Raw genomic sequence first — 12,427 nt, 5'->3', positions numbered from 1 at the left:
TGAACTGCGGGTTGGGGGGCAGATACACAACCCTGACACCTCCAGGTAAGAACAGCCCAGGCAGATTTGGGAGGGCCTGGAGCCCCAGAGCAAGGGGCATCTGGGCTCCCCACCTCCATTCGACTGCACCCGGAGGCTCCCAAGCACTCGATGGTCCTCGCGCCAAGCAGACGCCACCCACGGCACCATCAGCTGCAGGAGCGGCCTGAGCCCCGGGTTCCAGCTGACAGTGCTTCCCCGGAGATGGCTCCGAGGCACCGCTGGCCCCGAAACTCCTGCCAAGCATCCTCTTTGCTTTCCTTTCAGAAGAGAATTCCGGCTCTGACTCCGACTGAAGACCCGACCTGCCCTGGCAGCCTGAGCCACGCAGGCCTCCGCTCCTGCACCTCCTGACCATGCTGGCCGGAGTGTGGCCAGGGGACTGCGCATGTTGGGAGGGAGGCTGTGACTTCTCGCGTAGCAGCGGGAGTTGCTGACGGAGCAGGCCTCCTCACAGCCCCAGGGTGACGTTCCTGAGCCCGGCATACATGATGGCACCCCTTGGCTTAGCACTCTCCAGCCTCTCTGCTCGTGAGGGCATCGTTCTGCCACTTCTCATTTCTGTCCCACAGACCTTAAGCCCTTGAACCTCTGCCAAAAATAAGCACAAGGGGACAAAGCAGATAGAGCCTTGTTATACCATTGCAGGAAGCACTTCATGCTGTGGTGAGTGCGGGGGAGAGACAAGACAGAAACCGGCGGAGGGCCATCCCTGGGCCCCAGCGGCTTCTGTCTGCATCTGGTGCCCCTGCTCATGGCAGGCATTTTGTTGAGAACGACGCTTCCAAGATTCTTTTGTTCAAGGAGCAACAGTTCCCTCTTCATTCTTTTTGTGTGTGTGTGTGTGTTACGTGGGCCTCTCACTGCTGTGGCCTCTCCCGTTGCAGAGCATAGGCTCCGGAAGCGCAGGCTCAGCGGCCATGGCTCACGGGCCCAGCCGCTCTGCGGCACGTGGGATCTTCCCGGACCGGGGCACGAACCCGCGTCCCCTGCATCGGCAGGCGGACTCTCAACCACTGCGCCACCAGGGAAGCCCCCCTCTTCATTCTTGAAGCAGGGAGAAATCTGGCCTTTGCTGTATGACCTAGGAGAGAGTGGGTCCCAGTGCCCATGAGTGATACTTTACACCCTTGGAGACCATATCTTCTTCAGATGACATGCCTATTCTGGGTCGAAGACTGTTTCAAGAAGAGCTCGTAGACTAGCTTACCAGGTCCAAGAGATCGAGGGCTCCAAACGACGAAGTGGCAGTGACAGCCCCCAGGGCAGCTGGGCAGGCCCAGCCAAACCCTGTCTTTCCTTGGGCCATCAGCAGGCCAGAGGCTCTCGGGCCCTCAGGACAATGTGCTTCTGAACACCTGACCCTCACGAGGGGCGAGACGTGCCTTCTGTATTCACCTAAGGACCTTATTATGCTGTGCATGTATCTTCAATGGGATTTTGTAACTTTATAATTTTTTTTTTTTTTTTTACACAAAAGCAGCTCCTTAAATGGCATTTCCTGTGACCCAAGAGGCCTTGTGAGTGAGCCAGAGCTCTGAACCCATGTTTTGGACATTTGTAGTCTTTGTTCTTCTCTTGCATGTGAATCTCCTACCCCGACAAAAAGCCATAATGGATTAAATCAGACTGACTTCCTGCTTGGAGTGTGTGTGTTTGAAAAAAACCTTACACACCCGGAGCAACGCTGCCGGGTCTCATGCGTCAGCACAGAGTGGTCCCACGCGCTGTGTAGATCCTGGCAGCTCCAGGTTACAGCAGTGACGCACGCGCACTTGTTCCCCGCCAGGCGCCCGCTAGGCGTCGGCCCGTTTACTCTACACCTCACACAATCCTCTTTCACAGTTCAGGAAACTGATGGAAGGTTCGGTGACTTGCCCAGGTCCTCACAAGAGGCCCAGGGTCTCACCCACGCATCAGGCTCACGTCCCGTGGTAAGTCAGCGCTTTGGCCCCGGCGATGGAAAAGGATCGAGGCATTCTGCCCCAACTTTCACACACAGTGCGTTCTGAAAACACGTATGAAAGTCGACTGTGCAGAAGCCAACGGGCCTGTGGGTGTGGCCCCACCTCGCCAGGCCCAGCCAAGCCGCCTGTGGACAGCAACACTGCGGAGTCCTCACCCCCAACTGTGGCTGTGTTCAACCCCTGCCCTACGGGCCTGTTTCAGGATCCGGGCCACAGCCTTTGAAGGGGCGGGAGGCAAGGCAGAGCAAAGAAGGAGATGACAGTGTTTTTACATGTGCGTTTATTAAACAAGAACTCCTTCATGACAATTTAATACAGTATTTATTAGCGATTAGTGTTGAGAAAATTATTTCCCTCTACATACAAAAATACAGATTTGAACACTATGAAAACAATCAGGACAAGTACGGTGAAAAATTGGTCCTTCAAAAGAAATAAAGAGGGAAAACTGAGGGCAGCACAAGGCTTTGTCTGCTGTCAGGGACAAACCAACAGGAGCAAAGGCTTTGGGGCCCCAAAACCACTCCAGATGAATAGTCAAACGTGGGAGCCTGTGGGAGCCAGGTGGTGCCCACCCCAGGGCATCCACACCAGCTTCAAAAGCCACGATGGGAGCTCTGACCTACCAACAGCATAAACCAAAGTTTGCCAAACAGGCCTCACCTCAGGTCGCCCCGCAGCTGTGTCTACACTGTTAAAGGAAATAGACTTTTAAGAAGCAAAGTGTAGTAGTTGTTAAATTAACATTGCCCCTCTCCCAAGTATCACTGGGCCAAGTACCGAGTAATCACATGGGAATTATCAGCCATCTGACTCGACTTCCTTTGTTAGAAAATAATGACACATTCCGACCCTTCAAAGGGACAAAAAAAAAAAAGCTACAGTTGTATGTTTTAATAAATCCATTCCTTCATTTTAAATGGGCTCATCGAGTTTACTCAAGACTTTTCTTGACCAGACATAACTCAGTCCTGCAGGGGTGGGAAAGCAAAAAGAGCAGCCGGCAAGTCCTCTGTGTCTTAATTTCATCAAGCTTGTCACAGCAGGGAATCTATTATGTTTGGGCGGGAAACCAGGAAGGGCCACGGAACCTACCCAGGGCATCCACAAACCAATCCGAGATCCGAGTGGAAGGTGAGCCCGAGAACAGCAGAGATTCCCCCCGCCCCCCAGCACGTCTCACGCGGGTAGAGGGAGGCTGGCCAAGGCGGAGGACGGTGGCCTGAGCTGATCTGGAAGACAGACACCAGCCAGAGAAAGGGCTTTTTTCACCGTTTTAGACCCAAAGAAGGGGAAGTCAGAGCACCGAGAATGTTCTGTTCTTTTTTTATGGAACCACTTTCCTCTTACTGTTTGAGATGAGCAGTGGCTGTTCAAACTGAAAAAGTGGTTAAAAAATTCCAAATGCAGTTATACTGATTAGTAACTATTTCACAGAAATATATTCTTACTCTCAGACTGTTTAAATAAGCAGAAACGAGATGTTGGGGAGAAAGCAGCAGAAAACAAGACAGGAAAAGCCGGGGGGTTGGGGTTTTTTTTTTTCTTCTTTTTTAAAATATATAATGAAGTTTAAAGGGAAAACGACCAAACCTCAAAACCAACATTGCTGGAAGCAATATTAAAAGGACACAAATCTAAAATCATGCTACAAAAATAGTGTTATCTTGTTTAACTAAATGTACATCTTTTTTTTTTTTCAATTCCATGATTGACAAGAGTGTTCATGTGACTGACACACGGAAGGCACCAAAGGTGAAGTGATTATTATTTGTCTTAAAATATACAAAGACATAATTACCTACTTTGGGAAAAGAAAAAATACACTCATACCTATAATAAATAGTTAAATGTTTTTGCCACGGGTTCCTGAACCCCTACAAATTTCAACATATACAAATAGTTTCGACCCCTAGCATTCTTTTAGAGGAAACTACATCAGAATCAAGTTATGAAAAGCACTGGTTTTATGCACATACGTCAGTTTCATCATGAGGCAGGATTTGAAAACTCGGTTTTAAACAGGTTACGGAGTGACAGCTGGAAGCAGGTGAGAGGCCTTAGCGGCCTGGGCCAATCCCGGGAGGCGGCACAGGCATCCTGCCCTCCCACTCCCCCAGGAACCCTTGGACCAGCCAGTTCTCCCTCCAAGCACTGAGTATCTGCCTTCCTCACATCTGCAGAAAGGAGAACACAGCTGAAACTTGCAAAATCAATTCTGGAACACGCAGGAAAGCAAAACGGCCCACGAAGGGAAGCAGCCAGACCTGGCCCTGCCTGCGTGGACACCAGGCCCCCATGCTGTCCTCGTTTCCTGACCGTCCCTTCAGGTGGCTTTCCTGATAAAAGGGGTGCTTCCTACCGGGTTTCAGCAGTGTCCTCCAAAGACGACTCAGATTGGATAGTCCCAGGCTATTTACTGAAACCCGTACAAACCACTGTCAGATCAACTGTGTCACGCGTTCTCTCCTCTGAGGTGCAGTTATGAAAAGAAACTTTGGGCCTCTCCCTAATCCCACCAACAAAGCTGATTAAGGTCATTTGAGACAAGTTCCTACTCTAAATTAGAACCATGAAAGTTCTGATGTAGCTCACTAGAGTCCAGGCTATTAACCCCTTAATGAAGGCTCTCGGCCTTGTGTGGAATGCATCCCAAAGAAAACACAACACTCCAGGGTGTCTAGATAGCAAGTCACCCAAATTAAAGTCTTGGCATAAAAACTAGACAACAAACTAACTCTGTGAAAAAGATAGACAATTCAAGGATCCATAAACTAAACTTTATTCTAGGCAAGTTGCCACTGATTTACTCAGTGGACTTACGGGTAATTTTTTTTCTTTACTTTTATGTTTATAGAATAATAAAAACTAGAAAGGAAAAAATAAATCCCCAAGGTTGAGAAATTATATCCAAATGGAAAAAGAATCTAGACCAAAGGAAGGGAAACTATATCAGACCCCACCCCTCTGTGTCAAGCCTAAAAGTATATAAATGCCATTTACTGGTGTGAAGAAAAGTTAAACATTCAGCTTTGAGAAGAAAATTCTTCTAGATCTAACAGATATCGAGGGTATTTTCTTTCAGAGACAGTTTCTAAATAAAAGAAATGTAAAGAGCCAGATATTTCAAATTACCTTCTCAACCAGACAGTTATGACTTCAGCGATATCTGCTGAGAAGAGAAGAAATAGGAGATTTTATAAAGAGCCAGGAGCGTTTACAAAGCTCACGGCAGGCGGTGTTAGGCCTGCATCCTCTCTGAGGGGCACCCAAATCAGAATCCGAGTCACCTGTCCAGACCTGTGAGTCCCCAAACTCACACTAAGAGCCCGGCGCCAAGGCACGCTGTTCCCCACGCTGGCTCCTGCTCTCAAGTGGGCTCCAGAACACAAGACCTCGCTTCTCCAAAGAGGGCAGGAAGTACCCTGGGTGGGTAACCATGTCCAGTGCTCTTGACAGGCCCACGGCAGACAGTCTGAGCCTCCCCCTCCTCCCTCTCCCCTCCCAGACCCGCCCCTGCTCCCACTTCACCGGCTGTCGCCTAGCTGGTCCTGGGAATGGTTGCTGATGAAATAAGAGGGAGCCCCTGAGTTCTGCGAACTTCACTAGGAGCCAGAAAAGTGCCTGGAGACCTCACACGCTAATGGCAGTCGCTGGAGCAGGAAGCAACTTTTTATTTCACTTGAGACAGTCAATCGGCAGCAGCCTAGAAGGCGTTTTCACCTTTTGCTACCTGTGTAATGTCATATTTTCTTGTAAACCAGAGGTGGAGAAAATGAAAATCTGGCAGTGGCACGAAGACTTCATGGTTGCTTTGTTTTGAACATGGATGGCACAACGGGACCCACTTCAGTCGTCACGGCCTCCCAGAATCACTACAGGGGCCACACGTCGTCTCCACACTTTATTCATCCATTAGGACAGATTCTAAGAACGACCCACAGAACATCTTGTACAGCCCGAGTTTAGGAACTTGGTCCACCTCTTAAACACGTGGGTTTCTTCCCAAACAGCATATGCGAGTCAACAAGAAAAGGTGAGCTTGGGCCACACACACATGAAACAGGGAGGGGTTATTCAAGTGTCATTCGCTGCAAGCAAGAATTCACATACACGTGCAGACAACAGGGTCAGTGCTTCATCTCCTCAGAGGCCGCATGTGGCTTAACCCAAGATTGAATCACTAAGAAAGCTTCGAAGAAAGGCAGATGAAACTGCAAACTTTAAAAGAGTAGGAATGTTTTCAACTGAGTCACAAAGCTCTCTCCAGAAGCGTCTGACACAGGGTGGGGTCGGACACACTCCATGCCTGCCCATGGGCATGAGCCTTTAGCCAAAGGGCAGTGATGGTGCCCAAAGGGCAGGGGGTGGCATCCACCTTCCAGAGCCGAGCCCTCAGAACCAGGCTGTGTCCCTGGCTTCCTTGGGGCCAGGCCGGGCTTCGTCCACGCTGGCATTTTGGTTCAAGGTGCCATGGAAGACATGGCCATTGGGATTGGGCAGGCTACTATATTCTTGCCTTTCTGTGGACAAAGGGAATCTCTTGGACGACTGTTACTGTAGAGTGAAAATCTATTTTCTTTGCTTTAAATTGAACTTCTGTTGTGAGATTTTAACCTGTAACTGGCTTTGTCTTTCCCTGGCTTTATATGGAGCCAACAAGTATCTTTAGGCTCTCATGATTAGAATCTCCCTGTGTGAAAGGGAAAAGTTACTTCCCCCCGCCCCACCCCAGGCCTTCAGCAGTGTGAAGGGAGGCTAAAGGAGAATCAGAGAAAAGAAAAAATACCGCATCAACCGAATTGATGCCAGGATAAACTTTCTCTGAAGACGTCAGTGTTTGCATCCATCTAAAACCACCAGAGTTTCCACCACATGCTTGAGGGTTTCAACCATCCAGTCTCCAGGAACAAATTCAAACATACACAAGTCTGGCACCAACTATGAAAGCCAATATCATCCCACCAGAAAACTGAGAAACACTAAGATTGCCTCAGCCTCAAAAATGCCCCAAACCAAACGGACATGGGTCCATATTGGAACTATTAAATGCAAAAATAAGCTTCCTTCAGTTTACAAAAAACAGTCCTTTTAAGCCCCCCAAATCTAGATTGTCTTGTTTGTACACACAGACAACATACGGAAAATGCAGGCGGTCTTTCCATTCACACTGGACAACCATATTCCTTCCTTCTCACCACACTGCCACACGTGACAGGACTTATGACTCTGCATCACACCAATTTGCATACCTGGCCACTTCCGGTTGTAGTGGGAGCTTATTAAATATAAAGAAATATATTTACAAAAAACCATGGGAGAGTCTCATGGCACAAAGGACATTAAATAGTTACAGGGGAATAAATAATTCCAAGATTCTCACGCTAAGATGCAAATTATTCAATAATTCCTAAGTGCCTATGGCACAAGGTGTCACCACTTTTTATCATCTATCGTGGCCGATGGCACAAGTTGTCACCACTTTTTATCATCTATCAGCGTTTACAACTGCGATGGGCTTCAGAACCGTTCCTTGCAGCTGACAACACATCCTCAGGAGGCCAATAGGCTCCTTTCAACCAGATGATACACTGGTTTTACTGAAGTGACTTGGGAAAATTTGGGCGACAACCCTGCCTGAACATCTTCTTTTTTTCAATCTCACTTCAAAGGCGGCTTTTTTATTGAGGCCAAGTAACATGAGTCCCAGCAGGAGATTTCTGATACAGTTCAGGGTGGTCCTTCTAAGTGGGCCCCATTTAATGCAAGGCTGAGTCTTTGTGACCCTGTTTTTAAATGGAACTCTCAAAGGGAGATAAGCCCCATTCTGACTAAGCATATACACTCAACAAATGCAAAATAAATATATAAAATGAACAGATAAAATCCAGATGTCATAATCTCCTCAAAAATCACTATACATAATAGGTACGGAGTTTGTGAAGCATGGTTTGTACTGCCTCACAACATCCATGGGAAGAGGGCTCCGTCAGACCCGCTGTGACCAGGCCTGGCTGCCCTCTGCGGGAACAGAGGGAGGGGAACTACCGCCTGATGAGCTGGGTCTGCACCTGCAGCCCAAGGCCCCTGAGCAGACCAGGGGTTTGAACAGGTGACCTGGGTCACGGCCCTGGAAAGGAACTGTGGCAGAACTCAGATTGTATGGGATGTTCAGTTCAGGGAGCCCTAACCCCGACCCTTCAGAGACAGCACAGTACCATTTCCTGCGGAATCCCCAGCCAAGCAGCGCTACCTGATCAATCCACCCGCGCGGGGAAGTCAGACGCTGCTCTGCTATGCAGAACGTAATGCCATGTGTGCACGGCTGGACATTTCTCGCACAGGCTCTGCTCGCCCCACCCCCAGACCCAGACCCAGACCCAGACCCTCTCTCTCGTTACACTGCACACTGCTGAAGCTGTAAACACTCACTAGGACAAGATCCTGGGGACTCTCCACATTAATGCAAAATCTTCCCACCAGCAGTAAGCGTTTTTTTCCTCGGTCAGGGAGAAACACAAAATATTAGAGCTAGAGTGAGGTTTGTAAACATTAAAAACAGTTCAGAGTGAAAACCTGACACGTTAAAACAATTTTTCCATAAAAGATACAATTAGTCTCCAACAGAAAAAAAATAAAAAACTACAGCATCGTAGGGGCTCATTTAACTCAGTCACCACAATAATCGTCACTTTATCGAGAATCAGTTCAAAACCTTACATAACTGGAACTTTCCCCTACAGATTCCAAGATCGACATTCATGGTTACGACCCTGAGGCACAGGGACGACCGTTCCTCTGAAACATCAGTGAAAGGGTGTGTCATGGTGCAGATTCAAGTATTTTCAAATCCTAGACAGATCTACTCAGAATCACTCTAGAACTCTTCTCAGGCATTTGAAAATCAGTGCACACCCCTAAAATAGAGGTGTGTCCCCACCTGTGGTCCATGATGCCAGCAAATGGGCAAGGGTTCGGGCTGGGGGAATGGACTGTATTTCTTTCGTGGCTTTTACCTGGGAAGGTAAAATGACAGAAAATCCGCAGTCCAGCCTCAAAGTATTCAGGAAAGGGAGGAAACTGGAAAAAAGATGGTCCCCACATTCCTGGAGGAGAATCTGAGATTCAGGGAGGTGATTCATTTGAGAAAGCATCAAGGGATTTCTCAGCAGGGCAGGAAACAAATGGTGACCCTCCCACAGGTCAGCAGTGCCGTGGCGCTGTGCCAAGAGGATGCCAGCTTTTCCCACCCGCCTCAAACCCCAGACCCAGCGAAAAGCTCCGCCGGTACACCCACCGCCAAGACCCTCAGTGTCTCACGTGGCTTTCCAGGCTTGTGCTGGTGTCTCGATGCCCCGGGCATGGAAAACAACAGGGAGAGGGGGATCCTGGCAGCGAGACTAAAGCTGACCTGGGGCAGCTACGGGAGCTGCCCCGGAATCACTGCTCACCAACTGTTCCAACCATGTACCTTCATTCCTTGATTTTTTTCCCCCCACTCCTAGCAGCCCCCATTTAATCCAAAGTCCTGACTTGTCACAAATACATATGACAGGTGGCTCAGAGTCAGACGTGAAGCCTGTGCTCAGGGACAGTGAAGTGGACATGGCAGCCTGTGAGGCCAGCGGCTCCCAGGGCCACCAAACCAGAGGATCTGGGGACCTGTCCCACCCACCTCTTTCTGAACAGCTGGGCACGGGACTCCCTGCCTCAGGCACCCGCCACGAGGGCCACTGTGAAAACCCTTTCCCAAAATGAACTTTTACCGAGGAGGACAAAATTCAACTTAAGTCACATGAAAATCTGACGTGATGAGGGACAGAAAAACTTGACTGAAAGGACGGGCACGAGGAGCAGAGGGAAGAGGACTCTGGCGCGTCCTCACGTGTCGAGGCGCTGGATCTCGGGCCGGCTGTCCACGTCTCTGGACTCCGTGCGGGCGCGGATGTAGTCACTGGCGCTCTGCTGGCGGAGGCTGACTCTCCACTTCTGCGCGGCCAGGAACGCGCTCACCGCGTGCGCCGCGGTTGCCAAGAAGCCAAATATCTACGAGACACAAACCTGGTTAGTCCACGGGCACGTCAGCCGTCTGAGGGGTCTCTGGGCAGCTTACAATGAGCCGAGCTGCAGCAGCTCTCCCAGCTCTAACCCCAACACGCAGCCCCGCTGAATGTTCAGCTTGTCATGGCCAAGTTCATAGTCGTGTGACCCACAGAAAGGCAGCCTAAGGTCTCTTTTGAAGCAATTAGTCTCCAACAGAAGTGGTTCTACAAGGAAACAGATCACAGAAGTGCCTCTTTTACAGACCTTCATGACACTGGTACTCGGAGGAAAATACAATGTAGATGAAACACCATGAGATGAAAAATCAGGGTCTCGCTGTGTGAGCCCCAAATCAAACCGCAAGACCTGACATTCCAAATCACAGCCCCCAGCCCCCACCTGCTATCCAGCTGCCACTCACCTGGGCAGCTCTGGGTGGGCAGCTCCAGGGTGAGAAGCAGTGGAGTTTTAATGATAAGATAATGACTGATGAATCTACTGACTAAAACCTTGGAGAGCTAACAGTTTAGCATTAATAAACCTTTTAACCATACCCCCCAATTACAAAAGTGCTACATATTCTTTGCAAATACAGAACAATAAGGAAATGCAAAACACAGAGGGAGAAAGTCTTACATTGTCTGGCCCCGTCCTCCCCACTCCCACCCCGCCTTCTGCAAGACAGCATGCATCTGCTTCATTAACACCCCATCTCAGCAGGGAAGGCCCTTAAAAGCAACACCACTAACAGACATCCAGGGCTCCAATGGGAAGACTAAAGCAGGAGTTCTCAAACCTGAGTGTGCATCTGAGAGCTTGTTAAAACACATTTCTGATTCGGCAGCTCTGGGGGAGGCTGAGAAGGGCATTTCTAACACGTTCTTGGGTGATGCTGAGGCTGCTGTTCCAGGGACCACACTTTAAGAACCGCAGCACTGAAGGAACTGGGACCTCTGCTGGCCCAGTAACAGTATCATTAGCAAAGAAAAAGCTAAAGGAGAAGGAGTAGGACACAGGCCAGGGAACCAGAGGAGCAAGTCACAGAAAGTGTACAAATCAGCCCTGTTTTAACCTGTTGAGTTCACTTACCACGGCAGCAATTTCTGCTCCGGTTTTGTGGTTTAAAGCAGCCAGTACAATGGAAGCAATAAAGAAAAAGAAAGTGCTGAGTCCAGTGTTGACCAAATCCTAAAGAATAAGATAAAATAAAATCACTTGAAAAGAATCATTTCATGCCTTGCCCTAAAAGCAACTGTAGAACTTTCAAAATAAAAAGCACAACACCCCGCCTCTCTGCTGGCTCCATATTTTAGTCTTGATGGCCCACGGGTATTGGTCACACAGAGGAAGGCAAAGAGGATAACAGTTAATGATGCTATTTGATAAATCACCACAGCAAAATCCACATTTTAACCAACCACGTCATGTTACCATTTCTTTTTTTATTTTTTATTTTTTTTTAGAAGATGTTGGGGGTAGGAGTTTATTAATTAATTAATTTATTTTTGCTGTGTTGCGTCTTCGTTTCTATGTGAGAGCTTTCTCTAGTTGTGGCAAGCGGGGGTCACTCTTCATCGCAGTGCGCGGGCCTCTCACTATGGCGGCCTCTCTTGTTGCGGAGCACAGGCTCCAGACGCGCAGGCTCAGTAGTTGTGGCTCACGGGCCTAGTTGCTCCGCAGCATGTGGGATCCTCCCAGACCAGGGCTCGAACCCGTGTCCCTTGCATTAGCAGGCAGATTCTCAACCACTGCGCCACCAGGGAAGCCCATGTTACCATTTCTTGATGACCTATTATGGAAACCAAACTGCTAACCCACAAGGACATGCACACTAATTACCCAAAACACATTCAAATCCTCTTGGCATGGATAAGAATGGCCTGAAACTGGTGAAATCCCCTCATTTGTGACATGTCAAGCACACTGTTTTCAGACCTGGAGAACACACTTAGCCAGGCCTCATGCTTCTCTTTCTCATGCATGGTCTTTCAAGTCTCCATGCTGCTAAAGCCTAGAGGATTTTCCCCTAAGTTTCTTGCAAAGCAAATCAGGTTACAAAATCCAACACTTCGAAGATTTAACTCCTGTCTTACTTGTCGAGAGGAACATAGCACAGTGATTAAGGGTCACAGACAGATGAGGGTCCTAACTGACCATGACTGCGGACAAGCCACTTTGCCTCTCTGTGTCTTATGTGGGCACAGCCTCCCACCCCACCCCCCGGAGGTGTTTTAAGGATTGGGTGGAACAGCACATGTGAAGAGCCGAGCATCGTGCCCGGCCCATGGGTAGGGTTCCCTGCACATCTATTGTTACTTCTGATATTACTACCTGGGCATTAGGCCCCCCACAAACTGGGCCATACCAGAGCGCCCCTA

The 12,427-nt window shown here is 49.0% G+C and overlaps 2 protein-coding genes across 3 annotated transcripts in view; one reads left to right on the top strand and one right to left on the bottom strand.

The window, feature by feature from the left end:
• Nucleotides 1-335, top strand: part of CMTM3 (CKLF like MARVEL transmembrane domain containing 3) — a 7,292-nt gene extending 6,957 nt beyond the window's left edge. Inside the window, exon 5 of the mRNA XM_007457316.1 lies at nt 307-335. Within this exon, the coding sequence (XP_007457378.1) occupies nt 307-335 (29 nt within the window). The remainder of the gene's footprint in view (nt 1-306) is intronic.
• Nucleotides 336-9,720: 9,385 nt separating this feature from the next.
• The window catches only part of CMTM4 (CKLF like MARVEL transmembrane domain containing 4), a 63,258-nt gene continuing 60,551 nt past the window's right edge, over nt 9,721-12,427 (bottom strand). For both annotated transcript variants that reach the window (XM_007457314.1, XM_007457315.1), the window contains exons 3-4: nt 11,139-11,237; nt 9,721-10,052 (exon numbers count right to left, since the gene is read on the bottom strand). In XM_007457314.1, coding sequence (XP_007457376.1) covers nt 9,888-10,052; nt 11,139-11,237 — 264 coding nt within the window. In that variant the 3' untranslated portion in view covers nt 9,721-9,887. The remainder of the gene's footprint in view (nt 10,053-11,138; nt 11,238-12,427) is intronic.

This window comes from Lipotes vexillifer, unplaced genomic scaffold (genome assembly GCF_000442215.2).
Source record: "Lipotes vexillifer unplaced genomic scaffold, Lipotes_vexillifer_v1.1 scaffold504, whole genome shotgun sequence".
NCBI classification, from domain to species: Eukaryota; Metazoa; Chordata; class Mammalia; order Artiodactyla; family Lipotidae; genus Lipotes; species Lipotes vexillifer.
Note: the sequence above shows the minus strand (reverse complement) of the source record. Positions and strands in the feature narration are given on the sequence as shown.